The sequence below is a fragment of the Pagrus major genome, chromosome 19 (genome assembly GCF_040436345.1).
Source record: "Pagrus major chromosome 19, Pma_NU_1.0".
In the NCBI taxonomy this organism is placed as follows: Eukaryota; Metazoa; Chordata; class Actinopteri; order Spariformes; family Sparidae; genus Pagrus; species Pagrus major.
In genome coordinates, this window is record NC_133233.1 from 25,647,298 (window position 1) to 25,668,078 (window position 20,781).

Sequence of the window (20,781 nt, forward strand, 5' to 3'; positions counted from 1 at the left end):
TGTGACACTTTAAAGGAACAGTTCCCCCTAAAAAATGTCTTTGTATACTCACCACAATGCTGATGGAAAGTCAGGTGAAGTTTCGTAGTCCACGAAACATTTCTGGAGCTTCACGGCAAAAAAGGTGTCAAAGCCTTCTCTTGAACAACTGAACCAGCTGGGGACTGAAAACAAACAAAATGGCTCTCTACAGCTCGTCCGGTGAAAAATCAGTTTGGGATCTCAGGGCTGCTGGAGACACAGGATTACACAGGACGAGCTGTATGGAGCCATTTTATGTTCGAGTCTCCAGCTCCTTCAGTTGTTTAGGAGAATGCCGTGACACTGTTTTGCTGTGAAGCTCTAGAAGTGTTTTGTGGACTACGAAACTTCACCTGAAGTTGAGTGAAGTGACTGAATTTTCATTTTTTTGGGAGGACCTTTCCTTTTAAAAAGGTGCAATATGCAAGACTTGGGCAGCAAATCACCGGTGTAATCGCTAACTGCTGCTCACTGTAGCTGCTGTTAGCTTGTTTGCTCAGTTAGCAGTGCAGCTAGCGGTTGTGTTAGTGGAGCACCAGGTGAGCCTCTTGAGGTACAATGCAGCTAGGAGCTAGCTGGTTAGCATGCTAACTGCGACACAAAACATAGACGTCAGTTCAGTTTGGAGTGTTTTAAGCCAAAAATCTTACATGTTGCACCTTTAACTTTCAAAATCGTTGACAAAAAACTAATATCACCAGAAATCTGTGGGTTAAAAGTCAAAAACAAAACAACTTATGCCCACCTGTGTCCCACCCACGTTCATGTGCAACAATCACCACTTCTAAACTATCACATCTCCGCGAATCAACTAGTGGCGTCTCTGTTTAGCCACGTCTTGCCTGGCCACGCTCTCCGGACACAGCTCGTTGATGTGGCCGCTGGTCCTGATTGGCCGCCTCCTCCTCCCCAAAAAAAAGGTGCTGTCACTTCCTGCATTCCTCCGCCTCGTCGGTCTCCTTCTCCTGCCGCTCCCGCTCTCGTCTCATCTCCTTCAGCTCCTGTCTGTATTTCCGCTCGATGAAGCGCTTCTGATGAGCCATCTGTGGGAAGTTATCTGGTACAGGGAGAGGCAGAGCGGGAAACAGAGAGAAGTCGACCAAGGAGAACAGATAAAGAGAGAAAGACACAAGAGGAAGAGGGTGTGAAGAGACAAGGTCAGTTTCCAACTGGGCGACGACGGCAATTTGAGGGCTCAAATTGCAGCGACTCTTGTGTTCATAGCGAGTGTCATGTTGTCACTTTGGGCAAATGAGCGAGAATGTTGCGGGCAGTATTGCGATTAAATTGCCCTCATGTTGTTATTTCATTAATAATGATGAAGCAACAAGAAATTAGACAGGCCTTGTTTGGTTTCAGCACAGTGACTATGAGATCTGATAGCATAATTACAAGTGAACATTCCTAAATGAGATCTGTAATAAGATGGCGTGCTGTGACAGCAGAGAAAAGCAAACAAAAACAGATACAAGCTGGTCGGATGTTAACATATAGGAAAGAGATAAAACGAGAAAAAGGAGTGTGTTTATCCTGCAGATGGAGCGCAGATGATCTTTAAATCGTCGCTGTGAAAAGTCTCATATATAAAACTGAAGCCAGACGCCTTTTATAGCCGACAAATGCTGCTACTTGTTAGAAACCGGTGAAGGAAAACATGAATGGAGCTTCGGCCAAATCAGCCATTAACTTCCAAAGAAGTTCTGAAGCTTCAATTTGGGTTTTTCTGCTCTTTGCCAACTTGCCTGAAGCCACACGAGCCAGATTTAGACAAATACAGAGGGAGGTTTGGTGGAATCAGTGGATCGGTTCAGACTCCAGGAAACACTCGAGTAAAAGTACTCTTAAAGTATCTGACATTACACGTATTTAAGTATCAAAACTACAAGTAAAAGTATATTACACGTATATTAATATGTATAATATAAGCTCTACTTTTGCTCTGATGCAGCACGTAATCTGCAAAGTAACTAGTAACTAAAGTAATCAAACAAATGTAGTGGAGTGAAAGTATAAAGCAGCTTTACTTGAGTATTTCTGAAACTTTTCACTTCCACTCCGCCACATGTCAGAGGTAAATATGGAACTTTTTACTCCACTACATTCGTCTGACAGCTTTAGTTACTAGTTACTTTTGAGATTACCTTCCAGCCCAGAGAAAGGCACGTATCTCCAGATGTGTTGGTGTTGAATGTTTGTGATAAATCACTGAGTCAAATAACAGCCTGAGCTCCAGCAGCCGTTACTTTAATCATAAATTCATGTTGTTTTATTAAAATGTCGTCTTTTGTGAAACAGTCATAAAAACAAAGATATCCAATTTCCAAAGATAAACAGAAAAACAGAAAATCTTTTATCAGAATTATTTGCTTATTGAAATAGTCTCTGATTATTTTTCTGTCAGTCGACTAATTATATCAGCTCTAATTAAAATAAAGCAGATTTTCTCAAACCCATACAGAGACATTCAGCTCAGTTCGTCCCACTGATCCGCCAGCTTGTTTTGTAAAGTTTTTTGTGTTTTCAGTGTTTACATTTCTGGCTCTGCCCCTCACTTTAATTTTAAAACAGCACGCATGACAGACGCTCGCTGGTTTGTGTCGACTCGCCGAGGCACAAATTCAACTGTGCAGTTTTTCCGGTCGCTGAGCGTGACGGTGCAAACCTCCACAAATTAAAATCAGTCTTTCAACACCTTCTTCTCGAGGAAGTCTTAGAGTCGGTCGGTGAAGGGAAATGAAGAGGACTCGAGTGTTTTTAAACTATTTTCCAATAGTGTATTTTGTAAGTTAGCTGTCGTTTTCTATTATTCTGACTCTATAAAGCAGCATGTTGACTTTGAATAAGAGGTCAGAGGTAAAAGTGAGAACATCGACTTTTAGCTGCAACACTTTCATGCATGAATAATTCAATCAGAGAAATATTTTATCATAAATATTTTAATGTTTGTTTTCACTCTTGAACAAGTGAAAAATCACACCAATAACCTTTTTTAATATATACAGAATAAAAAGTTATTCAGGAATAATATATTATTTCATTCTCAGAAACCAGACAGATAAAAAATAACATTTTGTCCAGTAAAGAAGATGTTAGAAAAACCTTTATCCAGTTTTTAAGAATATTTTTTGCTTATTCTGTGACTGAGAATACATCTTCCAGTGGAGGACTATATTTTACCTATGGGGCCTATTTTTTCGATAAAATTGGCAAATATTCTGAATGAATCTAAAGTCCATTTATTATTGCTCCTAAATAAAACTTTTCAAGTAAATGACATCATGATTTTAAACTAGAATGGCTTCTCCGCCAAGGCCCAACAGTCCTCTTTAATCAAGTATCACATAAAACATATTCACATCTGCTCGATACGGATTTTAATTTGGATTCATATCGAATTGTTGTCACTCACAGATACCAGCCACCTCAATACCCCCTTTGTTTCATCAAGATCCATGAATTGTTCCCGAACGAAAATGTCAAAACACGCTCCATCTCGCAATGTTAAAGAAAGTTAGAAACAATTCCTGGATCAGCACCAAAAGTTAATGAGGTCTATTCTGGGCCGAAAGTAAGTCAGAATCTTAAGAGGCAGAATAAACGGATTGGTGCACAACCTCCACTGGAGTGGACAGAACAAATGTAAAAGACGAATGTTCATTCAATCTGATCAAAGTATTTTAAACACCTTATTTTGTTTGGTTTCCTGAGAATAAGAGGATTTAACTGCAGGGTTGGGAGGATGACTTTAAAGATGTACTCCAGTACAGTTAATAATTGCCTCTTTTTTATTTTTACTGAATCTATCTGTAATCTAATTACAGTTACCTTTTTGTTGTATCCTAATTAAGTAATCCCGTTGCATGTACTCAGTTACTCCCCAACCCTGCTGACCTGTTATTTTAGAGGCTCTCGGTGCATCTTCTCCTCCCTCCGCCATTTTGAATTTTTATGATGCCGTATCTCAAAATGATGAAGATAATAACTGAATTCTAGCTCCTATTTATTTTTTTATCTGTATTTTTCCAACCTTTATTTAACCAGGAAGTCCCTCAAGATTAAAATCTCTTTTGAAGACGTAGTCCTTAAATTAAAAAGGGTCAAGAGTTATTAAAATAAACTTAAATCAAGTCATCACATTTAATGTTAGCGTGTGGAAGTCACACTGGTGAAACTCTGCTCTTGTTTTGGAGACTTTTTGACTTCAGTCTGGTTCTCTGAGAGCATCCAACTGCTGGCTCTTAAAGTTTTGTTTTCTTTGGTTGCTTATTTAGGATTCCCAACGTATGACGGACTTTATATATTTTAAAAAGGTCTAGCTGGTTCGCCCAGCATGGACGTAAACATCCTCAAACAGCCTTAAAGCTGCGAGGCGGCACGTTGACCTCACACATTGTTTCATTTCTGATCCAACGTGCTCCCAAACAACAGAAATGCGTCTTTGTCTAAATACTGGGGGCTTGCACTGTATCATGGCCAGATAGGGTATATTATCCTCTGATAAATGGGAAAATTTAATTATTACTATTGTCCAGACACTGGACTCACGGCTGATAACACGGCGCCTCCGGGGTTTGAGCCAACTATCCAACTATCTGCTGTGTGGATATTGTGTTTTCTGGAGGCTGCTGCAGACCTGCATCTCCGGTCGGAGGAGCACACAGCAGGAGCAGAAGTAAAAATAGTTCTCAAGTGTTGGAGCGACACATTATCCATCTGGATTGTGCTTCAACCTGCGGATCAGGTTATTTAAAGTGAGCCTCATCTAAGATCCAATAAGGAGCACAGTCAGAAACCTGTTTAATGCTTTCTGTCAGGTGACTGAAAGTTGGAGCTTCTGCTACTTGAAATGTGAAAGTTTGTAGCATTTTAAATTACATTTATTTTGTCTTTATGACCGTTTATCCGACAAAACATGCAGTGAAAACACGTCATCTTAAGTTTGAGGAAGCTGTGAGCAGAGGTGGGAAGCAACAAGGTACTTTCCAGGTATCTGTACTTTACTTGAGTATCTCTGTGACTTTCCCTCTCTACATCTGAACACAAACATCTGAACTTTTTTTTTGGTGTCATCGCACGCCGCCTTCCCAACATCACAAGATTTCAGCCTATCAGAGCGCATCACGCACGGCAGACGCAGCGAGACGAAACAAAGACGTAAGAAGACGTAAACAGACAGAGAGGGAGGCTGAATGGGGAGAGAAGGCGTGTTAGTGTCTCGTATCTGCAGAGAGTTTCTTATTTTCTCACTTTGTTGCTGCTCGGGACGCTTTACCAACCCAAAATGTGGCTATTTGACGTCCTGGGAATGAGACTCAACAATCAACTATCTTTGTGGTGCGTTCAGGAACAGCTGGGACAAATCCTACTGATTCTACCTTTAACTTTAATAGTCTTTGAATTATATTAATATGATGTGAGACTCAGTTAGCTTTGACCACAAATGTCCTTCAGAGGGAGACTTTTTACTCTGATACTCTGAGTACATTTCAGAGCCTGTACTCGATTACTTCTACTGGAGTCTTTTACAAGTACCTGAACTTCTACTTGAGTAAAGACTGACTGTGGGGTGGCCTGAATCTGGTCCTAATAACAAACACACTCTCCACCTGACTGACAGGAGGAGTTGGTTGAACCTCTCGTGGTAAACGATAAAAAATTTACATCGCACGTGTGTTTGACTCGTGAAAGGAAGACGAGGACGTTTTCTTCCTCTTGCGAACCTCTTAAGTCGTCATTATGGCAACAGAGAGCGAAAGTGCAAGATAACGGCAGTATCCTATTAAGAAGGAGACGGATCAAATAAAAAAAAAAAGGAAAAACCTGAAGAAAGACATTTGCACACATACGTACATGTTCAGGGCAACACACAGAAACACACAGTCTATTTCAATATGCTATCGGTGAGTAAGGAACACTTGCTGAGCCTTGGAGAGAAAACTACATATTGCAGTTAAAATATGGAAATCACCAGCATTTTTCCCTGGGAGATGACTTCAGAATAACCCACTCGAGAGGAAGAAAAAAAAAAAAATGGCCATTTACATTGTTTAACATGCGGCACAAGAGCAGGCGTCAGAGAATAGGGTTGCCAAAGAATACACAAGGCTTTTCATTTCCGTCTGTGTTGGGCATCGCGGAGACGTCCGGCGCGCTCTGCATGCTGATCACCTGTGGTTAAGGCGTTAACGCACTCAACTCGGATCAGCTTCTTTTGTTTATCTGGACAATGCGGTAAGTCCACTCAAGGACGTGGAGATTTCTGGCCGCGGATGCAACAACGCGGCCCGTTGTGCCGACGGCGGCGCTGGAATGCGCGCCCACGCGGCAGCTGGCTTGAGGAATCCGTGATGAGGGATCAGCTCCCCCTTTTTAAAGGACACAAGAACATGCAGTGTCCTTTCACTAGTCGGCCTAAGCTCGGGCTGTGAGGCGACTCCACAATAGGCTGAGTCTATCACCTAGAGCTCGCGCGCACCACATCAGTCAACAAGCCAATAGTGCGGCTGTATAGCGGCGCTGATGAAGGGATTTCCACCGCCGTGCCAAAGGCCAAACAAAAGACTCAAGCCAGTGAATAGAGATCCTGCATACTGTACTTTACTTTGCCTCTATCCATCCAGTGCTTTTATCTGGAGATTAAGGGGGTTTAGAGAAAGCCGAGGAAGAAATGTAGTCCCCCCCTTCCAGCGACTAGGCCAGATCGAGGCTCCTTCTACTTATTCAACAGATATTGCATTGTTTGAGAAACAAGCAGCTGCGAGGAAGCTAAAAAAAATGGGCAGGGGAGGCGGGTTGAGTCTTAGAGAGAGATTGGAGACTTTAAACAGAGACAGTACTATCTGAGAGGATGAATGATAAATGGTTAAGCCGTTTCCATGTATATTTGATGTCGCCTTAGACCTAACGGCGCGTGGTGCACGGAGCCTCGGGGCCGGGGAAACTCTGCACTGCCGACTCTTTCCTACCTTCCTTCCTTTCTTTCCTTTCCGTCAACACAGTTCCCCCTACCTGGCTGCTCTCAGCTCGATTTGTTTGCACTCATGTTTCTCCCGGCCTGGGCCTTGGTTAACATTTAATTCTGCCTTGACAGATACAGGCAGGAGACTGTCAAAACGCAGGGCCATCAAATAATGAAATGTGAAATCGGCTGAGCCACCAGTGGATCGGCTACAGACAGCACGCGCACCAAATATACGGCCCGGTCTCTTTAATGAGCTCTGAGCTGTCTGACTGAACGCAGCCATGTCTCTCACCTCGCCGACACCGCTGGAGCCGCGGATTCTGTCTGCCAGGAAAAAAAAAAAAGATCTGCAGCAGAAACAAAAAGTTCAATCCTGCTCAAAGTGCTCCTGATACTCGAGGAGGCCTTAAATAAAACATGGAAATGAATCCTGACACGTCGCGGGGAGGTGTTTTCGATCCGAGAGTAACACGAGGTAGGAGCTGTTGTACAAGAGGAGTAATGGTGGAGCCGATGCCGCAGTGAGGGCCAACAAGACAATCAATGACGAATTACATGACACCAGGGCTAATGTCCTTGATTAGTCTTGCTATGTGAACAAATGAAGCGAGGCCCTTGACAATCACATGAGAGACAATGCGGCAATAGGAGTTGATGCGTCAGGCGGTTTTCTGCAGCAGATGAGCTCGAGTCTCATTATATCAGCTCATGGTCAGGAGACACATCCATCCTTCAAAGGCGTGTTTGAACCCCGCTGACTGACCTTGCATATTTATTTCAGAAGTAAGACACTCAACGCTGGAATAATAGAATATGAACGATATTGGCGAGATTTAATGCACAGAAGAGAAGACTGAGTGGTGAATTTGAAAAAATAAAAATTGGTTGGGCGACTAAAGAAACCTGACCTCTAAATAATGAGCACTTCCTGTGAATGGGTGGATGGTGGAATGGATCGGATTCAGAACCACCGACGAGTCGCTGGTTTTCAGCCCTGGTGCCAACACATGTGGGATCCAGTTATTGATTACTGGCTCGAGCCACTGTTTCGATGCCTCGACAGAAAATAGATGACTTGAGACTCGACCTGGACTTGGACTTGGAAGTTAAAGACACAAGCCTTGAGAAACTAACTAGAACACCACTCAGACCCCTTTAATTAATAAAGCTTATATTCAAATCCACTAGATCCAGATTTGTTGTTCGGATCCTCATCAACTTGTGTTCACTAACAGACACCAGCCGCAAAAAAGATGCTTTGTGCAGGTTACTGTAACTGAAGTTTACTGTTTTAGTGCTCCGATTTTTTTATTTTGGGCAATAAAGTCTCTTGTTTAACTGCAAAAATCTCCTGCCTCCATTGCGTTTGTGTCTTTTCTCACAAAGAAATGTGTGTTTATATCTTTACTTTGTGTATGTAAGATAATCAGTCAGTATCTAAATGTTTTCACTCTGCGTCGGCCCTAAACATCCGGCATTTGTCGTGCTGTAGCATTAAGAATAAAAACAGTAAATGCACAGAAATAGCTCATCTTCTCGGTAATTGTCTCATTTTCTTATGTAGGTCATAAACAGGCATCAGCACTGTACAGAGACTGTTTCATAAAAGTTCCTTGTAGCGCTCTTAACTTTTCTCTTTATCGACAAACAACCAATTCTATTACTCACATCACATTACTGTTAAAATCTAAGACTGAGCAGCCTATTCTCCCGCTCTAATAATTAATTAAAATCATATAATTGACAGGCTCACCTCAGGTGCTGCGGGTGAAAGAAAAGAGTAAATTGAGCTGAGGGCAGAGTTGTTAATTTGGTGGGTTTAAATTAAGTGACAATACAAAGTCAAACAAAGCCCTCGAAACTGGAAGTATTTTGCGTCGAGGGAAGGAAGACTTGGAGAGATGATTTTAAATCAACTGACCTTTTTAAAAGGCATTGCTAATCTAGTCACATGAAACAGCAATTTATGAGGGGGGAAATGTTCATTTACTAGCAATGAGCATCTATCAATCATGGTGACAGAGGTGTACACTGGGGAGAGGAAATGGGAGGAATTAAGGGAGGGAGGACGACACAGGAGAGAGAGTGTGTGCACTGAACTACGCCCCCTGATAAGGAGGGAGGGAGGGAGGCGAGGGAGAGGGGGAGGCAGACAGCGAGGGAGAGACAGAGGGAACGGCTTTAAATAATAACACTCGGGCGCTAATGTTTCATAAAAAGCTAAAGCTCCGGCGCACAAACAGTATCAATCACGAGTGGCTGGAGGCCTCATTTACGAGCCAAATGAAATCAAAGCTTGACCTTCGTGCCCTTTGCAAGTTCTACAGGCCCGGTCCAACAAAGCCATTTGTGTTCACCTCCTGCTAATTAGTCGAGTAAAAGAACAAATTGTACATTTGATTAATGTGGCGGTCATGGGGATGGCAGGCGGCGAGAGTCCAGTCCAAAAATTACACTTGAACACTAGAACTCCAGCACACTCGGCGTAATGTGTGATATTATGCATCCGCATGCATATGCATCGAGCGGCGAGAGGCGAACGGGGGAGATGATGGAAATGGCTGGTGGATGTGTTTCTGAGAGCCCCTGTGATTGCATTTTTTTATTTGGCAGAGAATGAGACATTGAAAATGCGTAAAAAACCTCAACTATCTATTTTCCTTAAGTGGTGGCTGATGACAAGATGAAAAACAGCCAAGGAGTGAAGCAGCACATAGGGAGCGCGTCAGCTGCGCTCCTTCACATCTGAAGAGGAGCGCTGAGCACCGGAGAGGAAACGCAACAAAAAAAAAAACACAAACTTTGAGCGGCCCTCGACACAAACTTCCTGTGGTCGCTCCCCCGGATGATCGACATGGTCGAGGACGCTTAGCTTCCCCCCGTCCTTGTTTTATTGGTTCTCCATCTCTGGCGAGGCCTCGTGCCTGTGCTCTGGGCGAGCACTTCAAACGGCCTAATGTCCTATATGTCGCAGCCAACCGGCTGGTCAGGCCACAGCTCTCTGCCAGCCATCTTGCATACTGTACAGCCAAGGCTAATATTCAACACTGAGGCAAAGCGTGTGAACGGCTTAGAGTGTGAATATGTGTGTGTGTGTGTGTGTGTGTGTGGAGGGGAGGGGTTCATGTTGCCAAACAACTCACATTTTTCAAGCGCATCCATCGCAGCTCCCATTTCCGCCTGTTGGATGCTAGATTAGAAATATTGTACAAAAAGAAGGAGACAGAGAGACAGACGGAGAAAGAGGGAGAAAAGGTCTTTAGCATATTCAAAATGTCCTTTAAAAAAAAGAAATGAAGAAAAAAAAAAGGCCCAATATTGAGCGGATTATCAAAAGTGCTTTATATTTGTTTTGAAAGAGCCCTTTTTGCCAAACAATCCCAGGTAACACAGCGCACACATTTCAAAAAGGTAAGCCTATTGGCGGCTCTGCGCTGGGCACTGTTTACGCCTGCGATTCACCGTCCCTGCGTATATATTATGTGCTGTGTGATCATAGCCCGGCAGCGGAGGTGGCTGGGAGCTTAAGTCATGTAAATACAAAAACAGTAAGCTGTCAAAGATCCTATGGAAGGGACAAACTTATCGCCAGCTTAGAGCAAGAGAGAGCGCTTTCAAGTAGGGGGCCGTGGAGGGGATTTCCACATGTGGAGAAGGAGAGGACGGGGGGGGGTGTTTGATGGATTTAGGTTTCATTTCTCGCAGGCTCAGCTGCAGCTTTATTGTCAACCCCTCCAACCCTGAAAAGGCCTTCTCGCCAAGATTCACTTTCTTTACAAAAGCGTGAATGTGTGAGCGCACACAGCAAACACACACACACACACACACACACACAATAGCCCAGGTAAGAGCAGCTCTGAATGTCGCCTGGTTGCCGACTCTTCTCCTGCACAAAGTGATATTTCCATAACACAATTTACGTCAAATCAATAATGAATCGATTCATTTTCATTCTGCATAATGTCTCTCCCGACAGAGTAGGCCAACAAGAGCTTAATTGCTATAATAAACACCATCAATAAAGCACAGCCATTATTTCTCGAGCCCATTAGCGGGCGCATTGAAGAAGCGGAGCGCCTCGTCCCGTTGTGTGTTATTGTATTGCTCACCTTGGGCCTTTGCCACAGCCGATTCGCTCCCCTTTGAAATACACGGCGACGGTGTAGGTGCGAGCGTGTGAGGGCCCGACTGTCTGCAGGGTCCTGCAAATTCAAACACAGAAAAAAATATGGGATGAGAGGGAGGAAGGGAGGGAGGGGAGAAATAATAAAAAATACCCAGGAGAAAAGGCACAAGGACACTCGGGGACATTGTCCTTCAGAGAAATAACAAGAAAAAGGAGGTAAAAAAAAAAAAGTTTTCAATTGGAACAAATATAATTCATCTCAAGCGGCGGGTTGAGAGGAGGGGAATAGCGCTTTGATTCAGTGCTGTGCTTTGAGAGCGCGCAGAAGCCATCTGAGGGACATATAAACAACTTTTTAAAGCCTCCCCAACTCCCCACACCCATCATCTTCAGATACCCAAGATCTGTGTGTTTGGTGAGAAAAAAAAAAAATGACACGTTGGGAGAGGAACTGAAATAAAAGAATGACAACAGTCTTTGAGAGACCTCACGAGCCTTTTGGTTCCGCTAGAAGGGTAAACAATGAAAGAGCTGAAAGAGGGACCGAGAAAGACTTACAGGAGGAATGACAAGAGAATATCAGTCAGTTAATTTACAGATGCACCTCATTTAGAAAGAAAAAAAAAAAAAAAGTCAAGCTGTCATCTCTGCTTCATTTCTGCTGGGACGTGTGTACAAGACGGCAGACAAAACTTGGGGAGATGTTTGAAATGTTAACATTAGCATAAACATCTCTAAACCCCAAGCTGTGAGTCACCTAAATTATTCACAGACAATTTACTTATTTCAGGAGAGCGATCCATTTTTAATGCAATGTGGTCACTTATGACACTTTATCAATAATTCAGCCTCCCTTTCTCACTTACAAATGAAGAAGCACCATCGCACGCGTGGAGCAAATATGACTCTTGTGTAGCCGTGACGTTTTTTTTTCTTCTTTTCGCCGAATCTCAACAGGGAGAGCGTGTCACTTGGAATTATCTCGCTGCTAAAATAACACAAGATGAGCGCGAACGAGAAAGGAAATGTTCGCGAGCTGTTGGGGAGGCTGTCAGCTTCAAGGCCGCACACAGATGGAAGACGAAAAACGGCACCGCAGAGGGTCTGTGCTCACTAAGAGCAGCTACTTACTGACTCAGGCCGTTTCTCTGCACAATGTGAAAGTGTGTATGTGTCTGCTCCCTGGTGTGTGCTGCCCGGACGAGATGTACAGTAAAGTGATGGTGCCGGGGTTGAGGTGCGAATCTGTCATCAGCCAGACATATTCACTAGGGAACCTTTAGCGGAGGGGGGGGGCTTTGTGCATTAACTCCTTTTCCTTCCTCCTCGGTCATTTACACTCTTTCCATCTGACTCACACTCCGCTCTCACCTTCCTTTTCCTCCACTCTTCACACTTGTAAACAATGTTCAGACGCCGACAACTTCCGGATGACGTGCTGTACGAAAAAGGTGCACGACTCAGGCTTATCGACCCACAGGGGTCAGGTCATCTGTGGAGGTTAAGGACGTGCTCAAGATTATCGGCTGCTCCCTTGTATACGTCGAACGGGAACAAAAGCGAGCTGTAATTACACTCGAGGCTGCGACAAAAAGCCTGGGATTCATAGGTTGCTGGCTTTACATAAGCTTGTGTCTATTATTGGGTGTTGAAATTCAAGTCACTCAGGAGCTCCTATTTGTTTCTCATTCACGTTCTTGTGGGCAATAGAGTTGGAGGGAAGTGTTGATTGTAGTGTCAGAGTTGTGCTGTGTCAAAAATCACCATCCGTCGGGCAGATAGACGGAATAATAAACAGAGGAGCGCCGCAGAGACGTTCACATAAATACAAGGAAGACGGAAAAAAAACTGAGGAAGGAGGAATTGTGGAGTTCATTGTACACCGAGCTGCTCCGTCTTCAACCGCCCTTGCACGTCTAGCCGACCCCTTTTTTTTTTTTTTTTTTTTAAACCAGAGAGAAAACACTGTTTGTCAGTTTCCATGGTGACAAACACACTGCTTCATGGCAGCTCTCAAAAGCATTCTGTCAAATGACAGTTGCTCCTTGACCTTTTGTCAAATAAGAGGTCTCTTTGGGCGTGTTTATTTATCACAACAACACAGACCTTTACACAGCTATTCACAATGTTCAGGGACCAAAGGCAAGGAGAAAAGTCCGGTAAATTATGTTTGTGCCATTTCATTCCTCTGAAAGTGTATTTGTGGTCCTTGCGATGCCTGACTGAACCCATCTCAACCGGAGACTTCGGGGCACGCTGGAGAAAAGGGACGCAAACACTCTTTTCCTTTCAGCGTGGAAGGGAACGACAGAACGCACATTTCGTTTATCAATCTCTTCGTTTTCAAGGAAAAAAAACGCAGATATACACAAAAAAATTTAATTAACAATACATTAACATGTATAAGATGGGGTGATACGGTTCAGTTTTTCCTGAGGGAGCTATTCCTTTTATGTTTATCTGTGTTAGACTAGTGTATCCTGACCAAACTAATGTTTTTGCGGTTGCTTGATGATCAGTAGGCCTGAACACCAACATGTTGAGAGCGGGTGATACGCTTGCTAGCTTAAACTAATGGATAAACATTTTAAATAGATAGCTAAAAAGTAATGGATAAATGGTGTAATAGATAAGTAACTGGAAGATATACAGTTTAAATATTTAGCTATGTCAAATGTCCAGATATCCATCGCTCTAAGCTCACTATCTCAACTGTTTGTTTTTTTTTCATTTCTTTTAGCTAACTGTGAAAAGTTTTTATTCATCACTTTAAGTTAGCTAAAGGTAGATCTAATGGACAGGCTACACACAGTTGAAATAGTTAAAAGTGGTGGATAAATTAATTAATGGATCAAATAGATAAAGGGCCTAAAAAAAATGGATACAGTGTTGACATAGTTAGCTAAAAGTGATGGATATTCAGTTGAAATAGCTAAAATTAGTAGATAAACAGTTGAAACAGTTACATAAAGTAATAGATGAATAGTTGAAATGAGTGGTGGTGTAGATGACAGGGTCTTTGTATTTATCTGACAGGGTTGAGGAGGTAAATTGAAACCTTTCACATCAATATTGCCTACTTTTAACCACATATTAGTCCTTCCAGATCCAGTTAACAAACACTATTTAAAACTTTAAAGAGATTTTAGTGAGATGGAAGAAAACACAGTCAGATTTTGCTTCCTAAAATTTCAACATCGGCGCGAGCTTCAAATAGCTGGTGTCTTACTTGTACAGCGGGATATCGGGCTCTTTGCCTTCTGTTCTCAGGGTCAAGCAGCACTGCTGCAGCTGAGACTTCGGGTCATTCCAGTCCTGGTTCAGAATGAACTCCTGAAACACAGAAAAACCAAACACACGTGAAATCAAGCCACAGAACGAGAAATTAAAATCTGTGGCAGACGCAAAAAACCCTCTCCCTCAGTCATGCTTTTATTTCATTCTTGCAGTGACCCTCTCCGACATCTCTACCCCCCCCCACACACACTTTTTGCACTCACTTATTTGCTCTCTCCCTGACTGGCTCTCCATCTGTTTCTTCACAGTGAGTACAAATCACAGGCTACTTAAGACAAAAGCCAATCCCTGGCCAGATATAAAGAGCGTCTGGGAGTCTCCCAGGTGTGCAGCCCTGATACATTTCTCTTATCCAAGGGGGACTTCTAAAAGCCCTTCCATTAACAGGGAAGCAGCCTCGTCATAAAAAGGCAGACTTTGAATCCAGAACTGTCTGCTCCTATTAATTTTCTACAAAGAGTGCTTCTGCTTCTGTTGCTCGTGCTCTCCTGCTCTCTCGCTTTACTGCCTCCCCCAACTCCTCCATCTCTGCTGTTCTTGCTTTCGCGCTTTACTTCCCCTTTTTTCTCCTTCCCACTTTCCCTCTCTCTCTGGGGGCCGACACCCCTTTAGCCCAAAGCAGAGAAATTAGGCTGTTTTGAAAAAGAGTGAAGCATATACACGAGCTACAGTATCCTCTTTTCTTAAGGAAAAGGAGCGAACATAAAGGAAAGGAGCGTTTATGTCCCTGGGTTTGTCTCTATTTCCACCCAAATTGGATGAAGCAGCACAGTGTGCAACGCTGTGGTTTTCCAGAAGGCTATGTAAGGAGACGTGCTGGCTGTTTCACAACTTTTTCTCTTGGAAGTGGAAATGAGGTGCTCTCTTGCAGCGACCATGACGCAAAGCTCAGCTCCTCTAGAGCTGGGGATTCTCCCTGGAGATGCACACCAAGACAGCAATTAGCATGGCATATCAGACCACTGCAGCATCTTCACAAGGAGAGGTCCACGCTGTGTGGGTACCAGCACATGAGCACGTGTGTGCACACTTGTGCGCATGCCTCCTTTTTTTATCTACCAGAGTGTATGTGAGATCGTTTGTGTCTTAGAGGCTCTTCTATCTAAATTTGGACAATCCAGCGGTGCTTGAGAATAAAACGCCCGTCCTTCCCTCACTCATATCTGACCGCGGGAGTCTTGACTGAAACTTGATTCATCCTAAGTCCTGGAACACGACAGAAGTGGACACCATTAACAGCCCGAGCACTTCTTGGACTGACAGGAAAAAGGCGGACACCGCTGCTGCGATTCCCGTTAAAAGATGTCAAAAATAGCGATCAAGCCTGCCGTTGCAGCGGGGGGGGCATTCAACAGCAGAGCACCACTTCAGGCCTTGCGTCAATGCTAGCACCATTAGGGCCCCCAGCCATTAGCTCTCTCCTCATCATCTCGCCGGTTCTTTCTCTCGGAGGTGCCCGGGCTAAGCGGCTCATTGATCAGGTAAGAGTGGTGAATGGCTATGAATAGGCTCACCTTCAGTCGGGGGAAAAAGCAGACGTTCATGAAGGTGTGCACATACTCCAGATCTTTATCAATGTAGAGGGCTGCGATGAAAGCTGCAGACAGAAAAAGGAAAGAGAAACATTATATATATAAAAAATACAAATGCATAAATAAAGCAGTTGATGTTTTCTTAACAGTTTGCTCCCTTTGCTGCGCTCAAAGTAAATAAAACATTATCAAAGACCTCAGCTGTGGCCCTCCGCTGCAAGTAACGTGACGATAATGTAAAGAAGTGGAAAAGATAGTTGTGTAGTTCCCTGCCTTTTTCCATCAAACAGCAAATGAGTATAGCGAGGGGCCACACAGAGTTCAAAGAAACATCCATATAATATAGGAGATAAAACTGTACGTCTGGCTGAATTGAGAGCAACCGGCGGTAGAAGATAACTGAAAATGTAAGCAGTAGGTGCTGGGTGTCATCTTCATCTCGTGGGCTCTCTCTTTTGTTTTCCCTCTTCTATTAGCTGCCAGAGCATTTACTCATCTCCGTGACTAAGACAGTGGGACATGAGAGAGGAGAATAATAGGTAATATTTCAGGAGGCCAGTTGCAGGCCTCGCTGTAGCTGCAGGGCACGGCTGCTCATATGCGGAAGAGCTGCACTCATTTCCAGCGCTGACCCTCGTCCTCCTTCCTGTGTCATCAACTCTGCTCCGGCCCGAAACCTCCGAGGATAATTTGAAAGGCAAATGACATGAAGCTCGCGTATTAAAGGGTGGGGGCGCCTATTGAATGCTGACCTTGAATGCATCAGTGCTTTTATCTTCCCTTTGTTTTTCCACAGTTTTGTTCCACTTTTTCTGCCAATCAGGAACAATCTATTCCCTGTGAACTACAGTCCCCGTCACTGCTAGCTCCCTTCGTTGGCCTCGCGTGGACTACAACAGGATCCTAGAAGCGAGTTAGCATTTTTGCGCTTTCTGTTTTATTTGCGAAACTCAAAATCTGAGTGAGAAGTATCCATTACGTTGGATTTTCTAAGGCTGAAACTAAAAAACATGTAGGGTCCTTCTCTTCATGCAGCCGGTCTGGATTATTGGGATTTTTCTAAACTCTTAAATATTGATATTGGTTTGGTGAGTGTAATATTCTTGTTCTGTAAATTTTTGATTATCAGCTAAAAAATACACAGACACAAACATGTCTACAATAAGCTAACGTTAGCTTTTATAACGTCAGCTTATATTTCACAAATGACCGCCTCCAATACACGATGTGACTTTGACTTTGTATAAGAAAGAGTAAGACATGGGAAGTCACTAACCCCTGACATGATCCCTTCCCATCCTTACATGGTGCTTTTCCTCCCACCACTTTCTGGTTTTGTAGATTTTTTTACTGGGTTGCTGTGATTTGAAGTTTAGCATCCCCCTTGTATTCCTTTTTTTACTGTACATATTCTATATTTTACCGTTTCACCACGTTCGCTTTCACCTCTTTCAGGAGTCGTGTTCAGTCGCTGCAGGTGAAAACCCCACTTTCCTTGATTTTGCGGTTTCAAAATATAAACTTTGATATAACTAAATAAAAGCAGACTTTTATTGTGAAGGATTTTGAAGGAAATTAAATGTGTTTGTAACCAAATTAGCGGTGCTTTGTTGTCGTCTAGCTGCTCCTTCAGCCACTATTCAACACAAGTGCACCATCTGTTAAAGACACACCTGGAGGAAGGCAGCCATGTTGTAATGGACACGACAAAAACTGTTACAAAGTGCTCGTCTATACCTTTAATATCTGTCAAACTTAACAATCCTCCCTGCCGGAGCACATTATTTTTACTTTATTTGTGTTATTAAATTTAAATCACATTATCAGCATGATTTTACTGAACACAGCTAGTTTTTTTTTTCAGACTTCTGTCCAGCTAAGATGACATACAGCACAGCTGAGTGTGAAACATGTTTTCAATATGTGCAGTCAAATGTGACTAAATTATGAGGATCAGGCGTTCGAACACTTGTACTCATTAACAGCATTAAGTCGTGCTGACTCACTCCCCTGGAGCACACACATCCTGCATTATATTGTTATTAATTTTCTTTTTTTCCACTTAGTTAACAATTATATAGAAACCAACTCTCAGTGTGTAACGAGGACTACGAGACTTTCTACCAGCGTGGATTAAACAAGCACCTGACGATGTAAATCATTCTCTCTTTAGCTACCAAATGTGACTCCCTCTACCGTTTATTTTAGCAGACTTTGGACGTCTTACTCTGCTTTAAAAGAAAAACAAACTATTAAGCTTGTAGAATTACCACAAGTAGCGCATTAATTGGGGGAAGCGGATATTGTGGCGGCATGTACCTGCTGGAATTAAAAACGAGAAAGGAAAAAATCTCCACTAACTCCTGCAGTCATTCTGAGCACACAGGGAGCCTCTGCCAGTGTCTTCAGCAGAGATGTGACTGTGTTTGACATCTAACACAAAGGGAACAAAGAAATCAATAACGGCACTTCATGCTGCCATCTTAAACTGCACATTCTGGAGAGACGTACACGAAAAAAGGTTTAGTAGGGGTCTAAGGAGGTCTATAAAGATTTTTCTTTCTTTTCCTTTTCATGCTTCTGCAAATGAATCAAAGAACGGCGAACGTACACTCCAGTAAGTCGGCCAGAGTCTTCGTCCTGAGCGCGACGGGCCGCTTGGTTTTGTCGTTGGTGATGGCGAACTCCTGCATGCCCAGCTCCTCCGCCACTTTGGCCTGCGTGCGGTTGTTTACCAGCGAGCTGCGAAGGAGCTGCGGAGAAAACAAATACAGCATCGAGTCTTCATCGTCGGGCCAAGATGTGAATGAAACTCACACACACACACACACACACACACACACACACACACACACACACTCATGGAAATGTACAGAAGTGCAAGGAAAAACATCAAAATAAACCCAGCATGGAATAATTCATCAAAGACAGGAATGGTAATGCAGAGTAAATGTTTCAGGGAGATTGCAAACGTCGCTCTGTTAAATATTACATTGTGACTCGGAGCTTAGCGGATGACAACATGTTAGAGCGGGTAAGGTGCATTTAACGTCTGTAAAAGGAAAAAACAGAAACATGTTAAATATAGCTGCAAGATGCGGAAAAGAGCAAATAGAATGAAATATGACTGTCTGAATCTGTCTCGCTGTGATGTGCCCTCCTTAACACTACACACACACACACACACACACACACACACACACACACTGGTTGAATGAGCACTTTTTTTTTGCCCCGATATGAAATCCATTTCAGATGTACCCCATCTTGACTCTTGGGCATAGTCATTGCTGGAGCTTTCAGTCTCTTTCAGGCTGGAAGCTTTTAAACAAATGACGTCACGGCTTCCATCTATACAGAACATCCACAAATAAATATCAAGACTGCAAAAGGTTCCTTCTGCAGTTTTTTTCAGACCGAGTTCAATCCCTTCCGGCCGTGAGCAGTCAAGTCTTCTGAAGACGAAGTGCTGACGCCTGAATGAAAAGAGGGGAGCTGTAACGCCATCTGATGCTGTCAGAAAATGGACTCACGCGTTTCAAAGCGCCGATCATTTGCTTTGTACCTGTGTTACAAGCCGCGCGGGGTTCGCGCGCACACGCAACTTTATTTTTTACAGAAACTTGACAGCCCTCGCCAAAAAAATGTGCCGACAAAGATGTGTTATTGAAAACCCGCTGAACAATTCTGTCTCATGACAATACCCATCACACGGAGTACAGTAAACATGCAGGCACTGTGTTGGGTGAGCAGAGGAAGAGAGTTATTTTGTGGAAACAAGCAGAGGAGGAAGGGGGTGAGTACCTGGCTGGCACACGGAGGTTCAAAGATTGATGTGAAGGATGGAAAGGAAGGAGGGAGGGAGTCAAAATCACCCACACACACAAACACAAAAGCACAGCTGTAACTTCATGTTGGGTAAGAAGCAGGAAGCAGCAGCACAAAGACGGAATAAAGACAACGCAGAGGTGCAGAGATGCAGAATGCCTGAAGAGCTCTGTGATGATTTATGATTTGATCTTACTGTTAAATGTCCTTCGTGGTGGTCGGGGAAATGGATGAAGAGGTACTCTGTGGCCACCAGCTGCATGATCGAGTCTCCCAGGAACTCCATCCTCTGGTTGTGGCCGCTGGACGAGAGGAAAAGAAAAGGATGCGTAAACAGCAGGGTTGGGGGAATTGTTCACAACGGTGCATTTTACCCTGTCTTTTAAAACAAAAATGTCATTTTAGTTGTAAAAGTAAGTCCCAAAATGCAACTGGCATTGCTTCAAAGGAGGAAGTTGTTCAAAGACCTGGAAGCAGCTGGCAAAAGGAACATTATTAACAAGACGTTGAGGGCAGCAACACGCTGCTGCAGCGTCTAGTCTGCCTGATCTAAAGAGGGAACGCCGGCATTTATGTTGTATAATGTCAATATTAGAACTGCTTGCATACGAGGGGTCGACGGTTTGACTTTTTCAGGGTCAACACCGATTATTAGAAATCAAGGAGACTGAAAAACGATATTTTGGGACCATCTGCAGCAAAAATGAACATTTCTCGTACAATTTACTCGAGTAATGTTCTTAATTACAATTTCCTGTCACTAGTTACTCTGCAGATTCAACTCCTCCAACATGCTTATTCGAGATGTCAAAGAAGATGTTGATGTCTCGTTGTTCACGTAGGAAGGTTCACCTGTCTTTGAGCGAGTGCAGCGCTAGCCATAGGCATGCTAACGTTAGCTGGGGACGTCTCACTCTCTCTTTTTTTTCTATCACGTTACTCTGATTGATTTAACGTGAATCGGTACTCAGAACTACCGACGTAATTTGGTCGTTACCCTTAAAAATATCAACTTC

The 20,781-nt window shown here is 43.4% G+C and overlaps 1 protein-coding gene across 1 annotated transcript in view; it reads right to left on the bottom strand.

Annotated features, from left to right (window-relative positions):
• Window positions 1–361: 361 nt before the first annotated feature.
• The window catches only part of drosha (drosha ribonuclease III), a 100,246-nt gene continuing 79,826 nt past the window's right edge, over window positions 362–20,781 (bottom strand). The window contains exons 26-32 of the mRNA XM_073488471.1: window positions 19,962–20,067; window positions 18,549–18,690; window positions 15,920–16,002; window positions 14,338–14,441; window positions 11,092–11,184; window positions 10,126–10,172; window positions 362–1,078 (exon numbers count right to left, since the gene is read on the bottom strand). Of these exons, the coding sequence (XP_073344572.1) occupies window positions 948–1,078; window positions 10,126–10,172; window positions 11,092–11,184; window positions 14,338–14,441; window positions 15,920–16,002; window positions 18,549–18,690; window positions 19,962–20,067 (706 nt within the window). The 3' untranslated portion in view covers window positions 362–947. The remainder of the gene's footprint in view (window positions 1,079–10,125; window positions 10,173–11,091; window positions 11,185–14,337; window positions 14,442–15,919; window positions 16,003–18,548; window positions 18,691–19,961; window positions 20,068–20,781) is intronic.